Source organism: Bos indicus x Bos taurus, chromosome 11, assembly GCF_003369695.1.
Source record: "Bos indicus x Bos taurus breed Angus x Brahman F1 hybrid chromosome 11, Bos_hybrid_MaternalHap_v2.0, whole genome shotgun sequence".
Classification (NCBI taxonomy): domain Eukaryota; kingdom Metazoa; phylum Chordata; class Mammalia; order Artiodactyla; family Bovidae; genus Bos; species Bos indicus x Bos taurus.
In genome coordinates, this window is record NC_040086.1 from 95,597,979 (window position 1) to 95,615,838 (window position 17,860).

At 40.5% G+C, this 17,860-nt stretch overlaps 1 protein-coding gene across 7 annotated transcripts in view; it reads right to left on the minus strand.

Annotated features, from left to right (window-relative positions):
- Positions 1 to 17,860, minus strand: part of MAPKAP1 (mitogen-activated protein kinase associated protein 1) — a 233,883-nt gene that overhangs the window by 177,213 nt on the left and 38,810 nt on the right. For all 7 annotated transcript variants that reach the window (XM_027556277.1, XM_027556273.1, XM_027556274.1 and 4 more), the window contains one exon: positions 10,157 to 10,305. In XM_027556277.1, the coding sequence (XP_027412078.1) occupies positions 10,157 to 10,305 (149 nt within the window). The remainder of the gene's footprint in view (positions 1 to 10,156; positions 10,306 to 17,860) is intronic.

The following is a 17,860-nucleotide window of genomic DNA, read 5'->3' on the forward strand; positions in this document are numbered from 1 at the left end:
TAGATTTGATGTGTAAAGCAATTCCCTCCTTCCTCAGCCCCAATATCTCATTATTTCTTTATTACATGTGAGAAAATCGAGGCTTACAAAATGCAGTAACTCACCAAACAGACACAACTGATAAGAGCTAAACCAGTGTATCAGATTCCAAGTCTACTGGTAAAGGGAAAATTATTTTGTTTTTAAATTTTGAAAAATTTCAGATATTAACAATACTGTGTTTCCTCCACAAAGATGACTGTAAAAGACTCTAAGAAAGAAAGTTGTGGTACTGGAATAAGGTACTGAAATACCAGTCTTGCCATATACTAGTGGGGTCTCCTTGAGCAAGTCACTTTCCCTTTCTGAGCCTCAGTTTATTCATTTCTAAAATGGAGATAAAACTACCTCTACCACAATTTTGTTATGATCAACTAAAAGAGGAAAGTAGCAACATGTATGTAGATGGTCAACTATTCAAGAGTTCAAGTTTTCCTTATTTCTTTTCCATTTATAACCTTCTACATATCACTGATGTCAATCACCTCCAATCACAAAACTGCTGCTGCTAAGTCACTTCAGTCGTGTCTGACTCTGTGTGACCCCATAGACAGCAGCCCATCAGGCTCCCCCGTCCCTGGGATTCTCCAGGCAAGAACACTGGAGTGGGTTGCCATTTCCTTCTCCAATGTATGAAAGTGAAAAGTGAAAGTGAAGTCGCTCAGTCGTGTCTGACTCTTAGTGACCCCATGGACTGCAGCCTTCCAGGCTCCTCCATCCATGGGATTTTCCAGGCAGGAGTACTGGAGTGGGGTGCCATTGCCTTCTCCGATCACAAAACTATGGAACCTTAAAGCCAAAAAGAAATCCAGCGATCATCTAAACCAAGTTCCTCATTCTAAACATGCAGAAACTGGGGCTTTGTTAGAGATGGGAGGTGACCTGTCACAGAGTCCACAGTATGGCCAGGGCTAAAACATCTTCTGTGTCTGTGTTCTTTCCACCACATGGTCTCAGGAAACCTGAGAACCTGGAACTCAGGTTTCCATTTTATAAGTATGAATGCCATTAAGAATGAAAATAAAAATCTCTAAGAATTAGAACACCTAGATTCCATGCCCAAGTGGGTGACCCTAGGCTGTCACTCAATATTTATGGATAGTTGTCTTCAACATAATAAAATCAAGGCCTAGCACTTGGAGCGACAAGAAAATCTCTACACTGCAAATTACGCAGAGCAAGTTGCCCCCAATAAGAAAGCTCAGTATAAAACCCCACTGTCTGCAGTCCCACCACACCTATAAAACAGATTGTCTCCCATGCTTTTACTGCAATCTCAGTGTTTGCTATTCATTCCAACCAGATTTCATCTGCTAATCTGGTATTTAATTAGCCAGGAAGAGGGTAGGACCACAACAGTAATCTTATTATAGCAAAAATATGACCATGTTTTACCTCTTACTCCCCTAATCTCCAAGAATTACAATCAATGTATTTTCTTAAAGGACACCTGACATCTGCCTCATTTAAAATTATTATCTCATTTTCTCCTCTGAAGGGCCTGACGAGCTGGATTAGGCATCTGAAAGTACAGCCCTATCTCAGAGAAGGTGACTGACTTCTAGGGCAATTTCTCAGCCAAAGTACCAAAGCTGGCTGTGAAGTGGAAACAGAGAAGAGGCTCCTGGCTCCTAGCCCGTGCTCATCCCAGACCCTGTCTCGGATGCCTCCAATATAAGCCTAACAAGCAGGGTATACCCTATCCCCTCCAAAAAGAATATGTGTAGTGTCTTTAAGGACATGGTAACAGGCTGTGACGTGTTGTCAAACCAGCTCACGACGGTAACTTCTGCAGCATCTGCAGCCCTCTTTCAGTGCTTCCTAATTCAGAGATGGTATCTATTCAGTTCCTCAAGCCAGAATCTGATCAAGAAATCATCCTTGAAACTCCTTTCTCCTATGTTCCCTGACATATCGTCAACCCATCATCAAGCCCTATCACTTTTACCTACTAAGTACCTCTTGCAGTCATCCACTCCTCCACCACCAATAAGTAAGCCCACGTTACCATTTCTCTTACCTGGACCACTGCCAAAAATGTCTTGATTGGTCTCTCAAGCCTCACAAACCCTTCTCCAGTGTGTTCTCTTCATCAGAGCTTCAGGGATCTTTTCAAAACACAAACCTTGTGACTCTCCCTCCTCATTTAACTGGTTCAAGGCTCTCCTATATTCTCAGGCTGCAGAGGACACCCCTACAGCCATACATGGTAGAACCAGCCCCTGCAGCTTCCCCCTGCACCACAATACCTCAGTCCTGGGCTCCAGCACACAGCCTTCTAGTTTCCCAAATCTCCAAGCCGCACCCCCCACCCCCGCCACTTGCCTCAGATCCTCTGAAAGTCCTTTCTCCTCTCCCTTCACCTAGCTAGTTCTTACTCTGCCTTCAACTCTCAGGTTGAGTCACCTTCACAGAGATAACCATCCCTGACAGCCTAGACGAGGTCAGATGCCCCTATGAAAACCCTCCTAAAGCCTCCAGTATCTCTCCTGGAACTTGGTAACTAATTAGTTGTGACTAGCAGAGAAGGTCGGAGAAGGCAATGGCACCCCACTCCAGTACTCTTGCCTGGAAAATCCCATGGACGGAGGAGCCTGGTAGGCTGCAGTCCAGGGCGTCGCTAAGAGTCAGACACAACTGAGCGACTAACTTCCCTTTCACTTTTCACTTTCATGCGCTGGAGAAGGAAATGGCAACCCACTCCAATGTTCTTGCCTGGAGAATCCCAGGGATGGGGGAGCCTGGTGGGCGGCCATCTATGGGGCCGCAAAGAGTCGGACACGACTGAAGCAACTTAGCAGCAGAGGCAGCAGAGACATTATTTTGTCAACCAAAGACCATCTAGTCAAGGCTATGGTTTTTCCAGTAGTCATGTATGGATGTGAGAGTTGGACCATAAAGAAAGCTGAGTGCAAAAGAATTGACGCTTTTGAACTGTGGTGTTGGAGAAGACTCTTGAGAGTCCCCTGGACTGCAAGGAGATCCAACCAGCCCATCCTAAAGGAGATCAGTCCTGGGTGTTCATTGAAAGGACTGATGTTGAAGCTGAAACTCCAATCCTTTGGCCACCTGATGTGAAGAGCTGACTCATTTGAAAAGACCCTAATGCTGGGAAAGATTGAGGGCAGGAGGAGAAGGGGATGACAGAGGATGAGATGATTGGATGGCATCACCAACTCAATGGACATGGGTTTGGGTGGACTCCAGGAGTTGGTGATGGACAGGGAGGCCTGGCATGCTGGGGTTCATGGGGTCGCAAAGAGTCAGACACGACTGAGAGACTGAACTGAACTGATATTATGACTGTGGGGCTTCCCTGGTGGCTCAGGGGTAAAGAATCCGCTCACCATTGTAGGAGATGCGTGTTCGATCCCTGGGTCGGAAAGATTCCCCTGGAGAAGGAAATGGCAACCCATTCCAGTATTCTTGCCTGGGAAATCCCATGAACAGAGGAGCCTGGTGGGCTACATTCCATGGGGTCACAAAAGAGACACGATTTAGTGACTAAACAATACTATGACTGCAATTTTGCACTTAGTTTGGTGATTATTTATATAACATCTATCTTCCTGCCAAGAGAGGAAGCTTCATGAAGTCAGAAACCAGGTCTGTTTTGACTCAGTACTGTATCCAGATTTTACTTAACAGTGCCTGGTATGTAGCAGACTCTCATTAAATAGGAAGTAAATAAACGGCAATGTGGTCAAAGGAAGCCAATACATCTTCCAGCACTGACCACATACACTACGTACGCATTTATAATTCTCATTAAATCCTCACAACAGCATTTTCTGATAAGTATCATGAAACTTATTTTATAGATATGAAAACAGGCTTAAAGAAGGTAAAGCGGTCTGCCCAGGATCGCACAGCAAGTAAATAGCCAAGTGAGAATTCTAACCCAAGCCTGACAAACATGCTCTTATCATTGCAAAATTCTGCCTTCCTTTGAAAAGTCTGAGTTGATGGTGAATTCCACCTCTGATGGGAATTTCTAGAGGATGGCTCTAAAATTAGAGGAAGCCTCCGGACTGGTGAGACACAGAACAAACTGCAGAAATGAGGCCGGGACAGAAAGCTCAGAGTGGAATAAGCTACTTTTAAGAACTCAGCCTTGAGAATTTAACTGCAGAAGAGGATCCTGAAAACACTGTCTTTTGTTATAAGATTCTTATTTAATTCATTGTGAACACCACCCAGACAAAAATCCCAAAGCCTCCGCTGGAGATTTCCAGGTAAGGCTGAGCCACAGGAAGAGCACTGCATTCGTACAACTGCAGGGGGAAATAATCGCAGGAAAAGATATTTTTAAATTAATGAATTTGGTCCTTTTCTTGGTATACCACGGTGTGTGAATAAGTAGTAAATATCTAATAAATCTTGCTTTAGAAATAGAACAGACCAATAAAAACTGGTCTATGAAAAGGAAGGCTAGCAAAATACAACCACAGGGAGAAGTTGCCAAATGTTGGGGCTTTACTCTCCCTTATTTAAAAAGGTATGTTTCATGAAGCCAATGGAAGAGAGAGACAAATAGCTCCTAATTCAAACAACAGAGTTACCTCAGATTGTCTGTCTCTCTCTCTTGAGATCTGCCTCGTAATAGGCACTAAGCCAAGTGAACCCCCGAAGCACTCTTATTGAAAGGAAGGAGGGAAATGAGATCGACAGAGCCAACTCCATTCTCAGCCACCTCCTCTGGTGGGGAGGACGGGGTGGCTGGCTAACTTTAGTGGGGAGGGAGGTTGGTCAGAAGAAAGAAGCAAGGTCAAAGGGCAGAAGGCCCTTAGGCTCAAGGCCATGTCTCAGCTCAGGCAGCAATAAGCAAAAGCTGCTGTCCAGAAACATAATCAGCACTTGGAAGTCCAGGTTATCATTTTTTGGAAAGAGATCCTGAAGCTAAAGTAGCTTACCATATAAGAGGGGGCTGTTTCCAGGGTAACAGAGAAGGAGCATTTTCCTCAGAAAGGCAATTTGCCTTTCCAAGACGGCGATTCGCTGGCCTTTTGTCTGCAACAGTTTTCAGTCCCTTCGCACTTTCTGCAAAGTTTTAAATGACTTTTCTGTGAAGAGAGCTACTTAATGCCAATGATTGTAGAAAACATTTGTTCATAATTATCCAGACATAGACTGGAACAATGCTGAAACAAGAGCAGCATGCAAAAATGTATTTAAGGACTATCATCCCAAAATGCTGCTAAAAGCTATTAACCAGTATGTGTTAATTGCCACAGCATTCATATTAATTTTCACTTCAGGCTCGACATTGTGGAATATTTCCCCTGATACATTTTAAACAAAGTTTAATTTAAGGAACTGCTTCTATCAACACTTATGAAAATTAACAGCCAAGCAATTAGCACTCATGAATTATCCCTTCCCCCATGCTCTCTGCAGCTTCCCTGTTAAAACAGTTTCTAACAGAGAAACGGTTACTTTCTAATAAGTTAACACAATCAAAGTCACAGTTGTTTATATGAATCAGAACTGGTTCTGCTTTTTAAAGTACCTGTCAAGGCAAACATCCTCCTCATACTCAGAGTGTAATTTCGCTAAGTCAAATAAGTAAGATATTTAATGTTTTAGTAAACTGCCAAGCAATACTGACATCACACTACCTTCTCACCTGATGTTTAGAAAATAGCCATTGCAGAAAGGAAAAAAAAAAAAAAGAAAGTAATTACTTGTCTTAATCTTCCTATTTCACGTTAAAGGTCAAAACCCCACTGGACTGATTCCCTGGACTTCTACAAGCAGACCACCGTCACCCAGTCTGCTGTGAATCTTGTTTAACCATGCTAAACTCCAGGCTTGAAGAGCACATTTCCTCTCACTCTATCCTGTCAACAATCTAAAGCAAAGAAAGCAGGACTGGCCCGCACCCTTTACTTTACAGAGAGAGGGGGGGCAGAAGTGAGGTGTTTGCTGGGTGCTTCCAGCATGCTGTCTCAATCCTCCAGAGAGAGACACGCCACCACCACCTCATTCCACGTACAAGGACTGCAGCTTCACGAGGTTAAGTAACCAGCCTGACGTCACACCATTAAGTGATAGAGTCAGGATTCAAACTCAAATCTTACTTCAAAATAGATCTGCTTCCCAACTAAATTATACTGCCTCTTCCTGTGCTGGGGGTTTTATCCTATTTGATGGATTCATCAGGATTGTGAGGAAGGAACTCACTTTCTTTTCCTACGTCTGAGGTTCAGTGAGATGAAAAACCTGACTACGGTCACACAGCTGATAATCAGTATTTCTTTGTTAGTAACAGTCTTGACAGGAGGTGCATATCTGAACTTCTGGAGGTCTATTGATGATGATAATATTTGTAAATACAGTTTAAACAAAACAGTGATGTCAATGTACTAGCTAAGGCTTCTCAACTAAGTGGTAAGGCATGGAATGAAAAGATACTTTTTAAAATAAGACTCCATTTTTTTTAAAAGGTGGAGAGACAGGGCAGAAACCCACATATTTAGGAATACTGAAATCAGTGCTGAATGTTCACTGCCTATCACGCCTTCATTGCCTCAGAGCAACTCCCGGTCACACCCAACATTTCCCACATTCAGGGAGATCACAAGGATCAGCACAAAAATGTTCCTATTATCTCACCTCTAAAACAGAGGTTGGTTTTGTTCATTAATCAGAGGTTCTGTTTTTAACAAGCCCAAAGACTTGAGGCAGATGGCTGAGCCTGGTTTTGCCTTGTCCAGCTAAGCATTCCTTAAAACCACTTGCAATCTGTCTTGGTCTGTTTTCGTCAGTAAACAGGGTTATTAATAACCTACGAATCTAAAACAGGTCATGATAGCCCTGCCAATTTGCCAAAAAAAATAATACAAACACAGTAATGGTAGTGGTTTAATCGCTAAGTCATGTCCGACTCTTTGCAACCCCATGGACTATAATCCACCAGGCTTCTCTGTCCAGGCAAGAATACTGAAGTGATTTGCCATTTCCTTTTCCAGGGGATCTTCCCAACCCAAGGACTGAACCCAGGTCTCCTGCAGTGCAGGCACATTCTTTACTAACTGAGCTACAAGGGAAGCCAAAATCAGTAATAAACCTGATCAAAAAGCCCTTCAAAATTACCATAAAGCCTATGGCCTTCCCTCTCAACTGTATATCTTCAAGAAGTTATCAACCAACCACAATTTTAAAAAAATAAAATTATTTACCAGCTACAGGAACCAGAAACAATTTGAAAGTATTCACTTTAATTCAGCACAGTAGCTAAGAGATGCTTACCCTTGGAAGCACTAAAACCAACAACAATTCAGCTTGCACAAACTCTTAAGGATGCTTGCTTAACTCTGATGTAACTGTAAGGCCATACCAAAAACAAAATTCTTTTTTTCAAATCCAAGGCTAGTTTAATCATAAAGAGGATTTCACAGCAGTTAGTCTCTTGAGGAAATACATAATTAAGTAGTTTTTTAGCATATTTAATTAGACCCCAAACTCTTTCCTGGCCCTTTCTCTCCCCAATTATGTACCATTTGCCCAAGAGACCTAAGCAACTCAGTTAATTATGTAAATAAGGCAAAAGTTATTCCCAAGAAAAGCATTGTGAATATTTGTAAGGGGGGTTAAAACTGTACATATTTTAGTGGCTTTAACAAACCTTTGCAAAAAAAGAAGGAACTATCAAAATACATGAAAAACTCTTACATTTGAAGCAAAAACAGGGAGTGATGACAAGATGGTGAATCATTAAAACAGGACACTCATTTCACTTCTTAAATATGAGCTGAATAAAAATAAAATAATTTTAAGTTACAACAGTAACAAAAATTTAGTGCTGAACGTCAAATGATTTATGGGAAGAATCAATCTGGAAATTATTAAAGTCGACTCTCACAGAAAGGCTTTATTATCAAGGGGTTGACATGATCTTAACTCTAGAGGCAGCCATGGTGCTGTTATAACTACTACAATCCCATTATTATGCAATCACAAAATGCTAATTTCATCATTTTGAGGTGTTATTTGAATAGTCATTTTAATTTCTAGGTTACGAAAAGGCTTGACTCAAGTATAATTCTCTATTAATCATTGAGATGTCACTGAATATCATATTGATGCATTTCACAAAGATAAAAGAAAGACTAATTTAATATGTACAGTACAATATCCTTCAAATATTAGCCACTTTCATTACACATCTGCCAAATGCATCAATATTAAATAATAGATGAGAACAAGGGTTTAATTGTGTTTTAGCAATTGTAATATGTAGGATAATAAAAAAATAGCATTGTATCACAAGAAAGACTTATCGATATATAAATCTTTCTTAATCAATTGTACAATGGTGATTGGGCCATGCTCACACCCTTTGCTGATTACAAATACATTTGATATGACAAAAAACATCATGAGTTGTAAGTGTAAACACACATCTAGTAAAAATAATTCCTTTGTGACTGAGGAAATGGTTTAGTTTTCAATTCCTTCCTGGCACTTCAGAAATTAGGTATATATAACACACAGAGTTCACAACCTTCAAACAATTCCAAGTGTAAGTAATTTATAGGAGACTCTAATAGCATAATCAAAATTCTAGAATATGGTATTTTAAAAGGTCTGTGCTATTTTGTTGGCAAAGCATTACCACATATTAATTACTCCAGAATTCACTGCATCCTCAAACAATGAGATGATAGGAAACAAATAAATTCCAGCCATGTAATCTAATCCCAATAATAACGTCTCACATTTCCAAATGAATCAACTGCAGTATTTCCAAAAAAAAGTCCCCTTAAGCCCAACTCACTTGTTTCCAGAGGCTGACATTCCCGTTCCCTAGGGGACCCTTCTCTCTGCTGTATTCCACAAGCAGCAGCAGGAGATGGGGGCAGGGGCAGACTGAAGAGCAGCTCTTCACAGGATACAATCTCTAACTTACTAAAAGTGCTTTCTGATGTTTTAGGGGGAAAATTCCTGAGCAAATTAGGATTTTATGTTACTTATGCATTTTGTTTTTAGTTTCTGTTCTTCTCTGCCAGTATCAATGACCTCATGTGCCAACGGCCATATATGCTTACTTAAGGAAATGACAACCCAGCTGTTGTTGGGTATTCTTGCTTGGGAAATCCCATTGGCAGAGGAGCCTGGGGGGCCACAGTCCATTGGGTGGCAAAGGGTTGGACATGACTTAGATACTAAACAAAAAACCAGTGAAACCATGCTGAATTGTATGAGATGAAAGTGTTTCAAAGTAAAGAACATCACCATGCTCAAAGATGACAACTGAAAGAACCAGCATATAACCAGGACTTGAATATGAAAAGTGCAAACATAAGCAAAGAGTTCTATGTTTATTAATTGCAACTGTGCTGAAATAAGACAGATTGTACACAATCCCTCCAGGCAACAAGCTATCATTCAGCACCCCCACGCCACTGACAGACAGCAAACATAATGGCAATAAATAAAACAATCGACTGCTACAGTTCTGAAAGAAGCCCAGCTCAGTTTGGGACAGAGACACAGAATGTGGGAATGCAGGAGAGAGGGTGCTCACATAGAGCTATACTCCACTTAAAACAGTGGTCCTTTTTCTAAAAGGAAAATAAACACACTTTAATTTTACAAACTGTAAATTGTCAGGACAGGAAAAAATTAAGTCATCCTGCACAGCAAGAGTCAAACGAGATTCAATAAAATACTGAAATGCAAAGCAACGTCCTAGAATTCTGAAGAGAAGCTCTAACGTCCACAATTTGTGGAGTTATAATCAAGACTCATACAAGACAATGCAAACTGCCTCCCAGAACCATTTTCAAGGCTTTCCCCACAGTTAGACCTTAATTAATCACAACCCGACTAACCCAAACCTTAGGACATAAAACAGGAACACACACATTCCTATCTCAGGACTGTTTCTGTTTTCATCCTCCCAAACATATTACTGTGGAAACCACAGTTAAGCCCATATCCAGACCTTTTCACACCCTCAGTCTTTGAAAATGTGAGAGACATCCTTTGTTTATTCTGATTCCCTTTTGAAACCTACTTAAATTTAAATCTGATAAAAATAAGAATGACAATAACAACAGTAACTCCATTCAGTCGAGGCGTTACCTGAAGGGATGCGTTCCAGTTTACTTACCTTGCCATCAAATTTGGAGTACTCGTTAAAGGGATTATTCAGCTGCAAGGGGCACTGCTCCAGGCGTACAGATAATATAGACTGCTTCCCAGAATTTGGAGGTTTCTCTTTGAGGGACTTTTTTTCAAACAGTGACTTTAACTCCTGGGCTGTGATACAAGAGGAAGATAAAAACATCTTTGTGATTACAACAGAGAGAGACGGCCTGTGTCTACCTTCCCTAAAGTCTTCCTTGGAACCTTAAGCAGGAGTATCCAAGGACATGTTCAGGTCTGATATGTGCAACAGGCCTAACATATACTGTTATGTCTGTGCACTAAACCAGCAGAACACTGAAATATACATGTAGGTCATGTTTGTCAATTTAGAAAGACGAGGGTTTAAGGAAAGGGGCAGAGGTCAGATAAATCAACAGAAGGGCTATCCTATAAGAAGAGCATTTCACAGCTGCGAGATCTAAGCTTTGGCCGGCTTTGCCACTAACAGATGTGTGATTCTGGACTATTCACTAAACCTCTCTGGACTTGTCAAACCAGATAATCCTAAAGGACTCTCCTCCCTCTAATTCTGAAGTTCTGGTTTTTCAAGGACATGGTTCACAACTTAACCCTCTCATGGTTCCCAATGTGTACCTAGCACATAATGTGGATGACAAAGATGAAGAAGTGGAAAAGGAAAAGGAGGAAGAGTATTTATAATAACAGTAATTAACATACATTGAGGAAGCCAATTTATCTCATCTAAACCTCATAACAAACTTATGAGGTAGACACTAGCATTATCTCAATTGTGTCAGTGTGGAAACTGAAGCATAGAATAGTTTGATTAGCCCCTGGTCACACAGCCTGTAAGGAGCAGGGCTAAGATTTGCACCCCACCAAGGCTCTTAGCCATTAGGCACTAATGAACACAGTAGACCTTCAATAAATTTCACTGCATGAATCAATGAATAAAATAATGATTGAAGGAATTCAGATTAAGTTATTAAATCAAAATCTTCAGCACTTACTCATTAGTGAACCAAGACAAGTTAGTTCCATACCCTCTCAAAGATCATTTAATTCTCTATATTAATCTGAATGTCATTTAAGGTGATAGCTGGATGATAAGTACATGGGGGTTCACTGTACTTTTTATTTTTGTGATGTTCGAAATTTTCCATACTTAAAGTTTCAAATGAATCAATCTTAAAATATGCAATAACTAAATTCAATCCATTCCATTCTTGAGCACAACCAACCAGAACTGAGATTAAACATAATTCTGAAATAGTCACTTAGAACTTTTTAAAAAGGTAACAAGTTATTTTCAACAAATTAGTGGGACAACTTTATCAGAAGAGTCCCTATAGATTTATGTGGCAAACAAGGAGAAAAGGACCTGTTGCTATGAATGTATAATTAACAGATATTAATCTGTTGATTACATGTACTTACAAATTCAGAATGTGGATTAGATAGCAAAGTGACGTATTTTTTGTGTGTGAATGAATAGTATGCTAGCTTCTTGGGCCCAGAAAATTATTTAATAGTAGCATACATTTCTGAAAACCTCATGCATTTAGTGACCTGAATCAACAAGAAGGCTACTATGATTATGATATGCATGCATACAATCTGATATGTCCAGAGAGTGAACCTCCAAATCCAGCCTCCCGGGTCAGCAGAACAATGGAAAGGGAAAGGGAGAAGGCAGATGGACCTCCCAAAGGCCAGGGCAGAATGGACGAGGAAGTATGTAACTAAACACAGACCTGTACAAGGATAACACCTGCATGATACAGTCCTAAGACTGAATCATCCAGATCAACTATCTGTAATTACGATTACCAAACTAGGATCTCACCGAGCACTGTGCTGACTGAATACCTGAGCATGGAAATTACTGTACACATGTGTTCAGTCTGTGGTAAGGAGTTAGGTGGTGGTGGTCGTTTAGTTGCTAAGTTGTGTCCAACTCTTGTGACCCCATGGACTGTAGCCCACTGTGTTCCTCCATCCATTGGATTTTCCAGGCAAGAATACTGAAGTGGATTTCCATTTCCTTCTCCAGAAATGCCACCTTTTAAAAAAGAATTAGATCCTTTTCTCCATGATGTAGGAACCAAAGGAGGAAGGGGGAAAGTGTCATAGGTTGAGGAGAGAAGTCCAACTGGGAATTAGTCAGAGAATGGAAGAGTTAATACGTTACCACTTCACACTTAACTCTACTGATAACAGTACAGTGACTTTGATAAGTCACAACTTTGATAAACTCACAGTTTCTTCTGGAGCTATTGGTAACTTATCTCTTAGGATCACTGTGGGGACAAGATAAGAAGACACCTGGCATTGTTCCTAGCACCCAGTAGGTTTTTTGTTTTTGCTTTTCCAATACTTTGTCCACCTGATGCTAAGACGTTGGTGCTGGGAAAGACTGAGGGCAGGAGAAGAGGGTGACAGAGGATGAGACGGTTGGATGGCTGCACCAACTCAATAGACATGAGTTTGAGCAAACTACGGGAGACAGTGAAAGACAGGGAAGCCTGGTGTGATGCGGTTGATGGGGTTGCAAAGAGTCAGACATGACTTAGTGACTGAACAAGAAGAAATAGGTGCTTGATAAAGGATCATTCCTTTCCAAAGTACAGCAATAAACTTGTTGATTGATTACAGGTAGAACAGCACTTCCAATATTTAAAATACCACTTTAGTAGCAATCTAAAATGTTCTTAAGTGTGTATTTTAATCTATTGCTATTAATGTATAATTAATAGATTTTAATCTGTTGATTAATGTACTTATATATTCCAGAATCTGGATTAGTGATTCCTGGATTTCACTGCCAGAGGCCCAGGTTTGATCCCTGGCTATAGTATGAAGATCCCACAAGTGGTGCACCACAGCCAAAAAGATAAAATACGTAGGTAAACACAATTTTCAGTTCCATTCAGTTGCTCAGTCGTGTCCAACTCTTTGCGACCCTGTGAACCACAGCACGCCAGGCCTCCCTGTCCATCACCAACTCCCCGAGTCCACCCAAACCCATGTCCATCGAGTCGGTGATGCCATCCAACCATCTCATCCTCTATCATCCCCTTCTCCTCCTGCCCTCAATCTTTCCCAGCATCAGGATCTTTTCAAATGAGATCAGCTCTTCACATCAGGTAGCCAAAGTATTGGAATTTCAGCTTCAACATCAGTCCTTCCAATGAACACCCAGGACTGATCTCCCTTAAGATGGACTGGTTGGATCTCTTCACAGTCCAAGAGACTCTCAAGAGTCTTCTCCAACGCCACTGTTCAAAAGCATCAATTCTTCGGCGCTCAGCTTTCTTTATAGTCCAATTCTCACATCCATACGTGACCACTGGAAAAACCATAGCCTTGACTAGACGGACCTTTGTTGGCAAAGTAACATCTCTGCTTTTTAATTTGTTGTCTAGGTTGGTCATAACTTTCCTTCCAAGCAGTAAGCGTCTTTCAATTTCATGGCTGAAATCACCATCTGCAGTGATTTTGGAGTCCAGAAAAATTAAGTCAGCCACTGTTTCCACTGTTGCCCCATCTATTTGCCATGAAGTGATGGGACCAGATGCCATGATCTTCGTTTTCTGAATGCTGAGCTTTAAGCCAACTTTTTCACTCTGTTCTTTTGCTTTCATCAAGAGGCTCTTTAGTTCTTCTTCACTTTCTGCCATAAGGGTGGTGTCATCTGCACATCTGAGGTTATTGACATTTCTCCCGACAATGTTGATTCCAGCTTGTGCTTCCTCCAGCCCAGCATTTCTCATGATGTACTCTGCACATAAGTTAAATGAGCAGGGTGACAATATACAGCCTCAACGTACTCCTTTTCCTATTTGGAACCAGTCTGTTGTTCCATGTTCAATATCATGGTAAACCAAGCCTATGTCCCGACCAGCAATGCTGAAGAAGCTGAAGTTGAACTGTTCTATGAAGACCTACAAGACCTTCTTGAGCTAACACCCAAAAAAGATGTCCTTTTCATTATAGGGGATTGGAATGCAAAAGTAGGAAGTCAAGAAATACCTGGAGTAACAGGCAAATTTGGCCTTGGAGTACAGAATGAAGCAGGGCAAAGGCTAATAGAGTTCTGCCAAAAGAATGCACTGGTCATAGCAAACACCCTCTTCCAACAACACAGGAGAAGACTCTACACATGGGGCATCACCAGATGGTCGACACTGAAATCAGACTGATTATATTCTTTGCAGCTCTATACAGTCAGCAAAAACAGATGGAGAAGCTCTATACAGTCAGCAAAAACAAGACCAGGAGCTGACTGTGGCTTGGATCATGAACTCCTTATTGCCAAATTCAGACTGAAATTGAAGAAACACCATTTTACAAAAGTAAAAACTAAACTGTGGTGATATAAATTGGAATAGTAATTGCCTTTGGGCAGTGGATTAACTAGAAAGCGCGAGGGAACTTTCTGGGTTACAGAAATGCTACATACTTGACTGGAATGTTAGTTACCCGGGTGTGTATGTTGGCAAAAATCATCAAACATTTAACACTTGTACATTTCAATGTATGTAAGCATACCTCAATAAAAAAATAAATAGGGAAAACTTATATAAATACCCTTGTACGCTGATAACTTCTAAATGATTATTCCTAAATACTCATTAAAATTACAGACTTGCATATTCAACTTTCTATTTCACTCCTCTACCTGGTTGCCTGATGGCATCTCAAACTTTTCATGTCCTTATATAACCAACCTCTTGATCTTTCCACTAACCTGCCCCTTCCACAATCATCTTCTCAGTTAATGTCAATTCTGTTCTGCCAGGCAAAAAACTTAAGTGTCATTCCACTTTTCTCTTCCACACTTTATCCATCAAGAGAAACTTTAGAAGATATCCAGAACCACCTATGGCTATGGAAGCTGGATTATTACCACCATCTTCAAACTGGTCTTGTTTCCACATTTTCCTCCCCCACCCAACCCAGAGCCAGCTAATGAGTTTTTTTAAAAATATGAGTTATAAACTTCAGAATAAGAAAATGGATAAATCTGATGCTATAAAAATAAAAACTTCCTAATTATATAAAGAGTCTCAAAGTAGAGAAGACATTGATCAACAACCCTATAGAAAAATGTACAATATATAATATCCACAGAAGAAGAAACTCAAATAACTCTTAACCAAATGGAAAGATGTGCAACCACATTCACAATAAGAGATATGCAAATTAAAACTACACACTGATACCACTGCACTTCTATCAGATTGGCAAAAATAAAAAATGTTAAGGCTATGAGGAAATAGACACTATTACTAGAGGGAATGCAAAAGAGTAAATTCTCAACGAAGGGGGAACGTGGGAATGTCCAAGAAAACCATATATTTACCTCTTGACCCAGCAATATCACTTTCAGGATCTGATCCTAGGGATACTAGCAATAAAACAAAACTCATATGTGGGAGGCTTTTCACTGCAGTGCCATCTGCAACAGCAAAAGCCTGCTGCTGCTGCTGCTGCTAAGTCGCTTCAGTAGTGTCCGACTCTGTGCGAACCCATAGACGGCAGCCCAACAGGCTCCCCCGTCCTTGGGATTCTGGAGTGGGTTGCCATTTCCTTCTCCAATGCATGAAAGTGAAAAGTGAAAGTGAAGTCGCTCAGTCGTGTCTGACACTTAGTGACCCCATGTACTGCAGCCTACCAGGCTCCTCCATCCATGGGAGTTTCCAGGCAAGAGTACTGGAGTGGGGTGCCATTGCCTTCTCCGACAAAAGACTGAAAACTATCAAATATCCTTCCACAAGGGCCTTCATGGCTAAACTATAATACATCCACATCATGAAACCTATCTCCATAGATTGCTCCACATCCAGAGTAATTCTCAGGATACGTTGTTAACTGAAAAATGTGTTGCATAAAATAGGGTGTATTATGCTATCTTTAATTTTAAAAAAGGGGATACGAATGTGAATATGTTTATATCTAGTTGTAAGTGGACAGGAGAGCCAAAATCTTTTTTAAAATGACTAAAAGAGTAGAAGATAAAGATTGAAGCTAGATTTCTCTTCTTTTATGTATTTAACTTTGGAACCACATAAATGTTTTCTGTAATTAATAAAGGAAAATGCAATCTCAAAAAATAAAGCAAAATGAAATACATGAACCTAAGCATAGTATTTAGTTGGTAGTTAAACTACAAAGAGACGAGTTATTTTAAGTAACTTTATCACAGAGCAACATGACTGTATTTCCTAGTGGAATGTATTAAAAAGATTTAAAAAATTCTTAAAATGTTCTCACTAATCATAATGTTACTAATTACATTCATATTTCAATTCTGGAACCAAGGTTTTCAGCAAGAGAAAAGATACATAAACATAAAATCAAAAAAATTAAGTAGAAATTCTTAAATTTGAATTGGAATTATCAGCACTAACTCACAATGTATTCTCTCTCTAAAATTTTATTTTTTTCTGAGCTCTACTCCATGAAAAGGCCTATTAAAAAAAAAAAATCAATCCAGCGAGCACCCCTAGAGCTCACTTGTGGTCTCTCAATGGCATTTACCACTAAAAAGAATCAAGACTCCCAGGAGAAATGACTGATTCCAAATGTGGGGAAGAAAATGGGCAAGATGAACCTGCAACATCTTGTTATACAAGAAAGCAAGGAAGCTATGACAGATTACTGGAACAGTGTCAAAGAAGTTAGAAGCAAATGTGAAGGGACTCACTATACAAAAGGACAAGATTAGCATAAAAAAGAATAACTGCAATGAATAGAAAAATATAATTTATGCTTAAAGCCCATGAGTGGATAATGATACAAAGGGAAAAAACCCTCATTGGTCACCTATACAGGACGCTAAGGAATAAACTCTTCATTCTGAAAACTACTAACAAAGGGAAAGAATCAAGCATTTATCCTACCTTTCTTGTAGGAACTGTATAGTGGGTGGCCAAATAATAGATAGGGGAAAGTTCTTTATATAAAACTTGTTAATAAATGAAGAAAGACTGATAAAATCAGAAATCACTATTTCACAACTAAACAAAGCTGAGCGCCAGAATTGCTGCTTTTGAACTGTGGTGCTGGAGAAGACTCTTGAGAGTCCCTGGGACAGCAAGGAGATCCAACCAGTCCATCCTAAAGGAGATCAGTCCTGAATATTTACTGGAAGGACTGATGCTGAAGCTGAAACTCCCAATACTTTCGCAACCTGATGCAAAGAACTGACTCATTTCAGAAGACCCTGATGCTGGGAAAGACTGAAGGCAGGAGGAGAAGAGGATAACAGAGGATGAGATGGTTGGATGGCATCACCAACTCAATGGACATGAGTTTGAGCAAGCTCCAGGAGTTGGTGATAGACAGGGAAGCTGGCGTGCTGCAGTCCATGGAGTTGCAAAGAGTTAGACGTGACTGAGCAAATGAACTGAACTGAATGAAAGAATCTGGACTTCCCAAGTGGCTCAGAGGTAAAGAATCTGCCTCCCAATGCAGGAGACCTGGGTTTGATCTCTGGGTTGGGAAGATTTCCTGGAGAAGGAAATGGCAACACACTCCAGTATTCTTGCCCGAAGAATCCCACGGACAAGAGGAGCCAGGCAGGCTACAGTCCACAGAGTCACAAAAAGTCGGACACAACTGAGCACGTGTGCAATGATAATGAATCTAGTGATGCTCATCAATGGCCACTAAAATCAGCAGACGAGAGGCTGATGGGAGT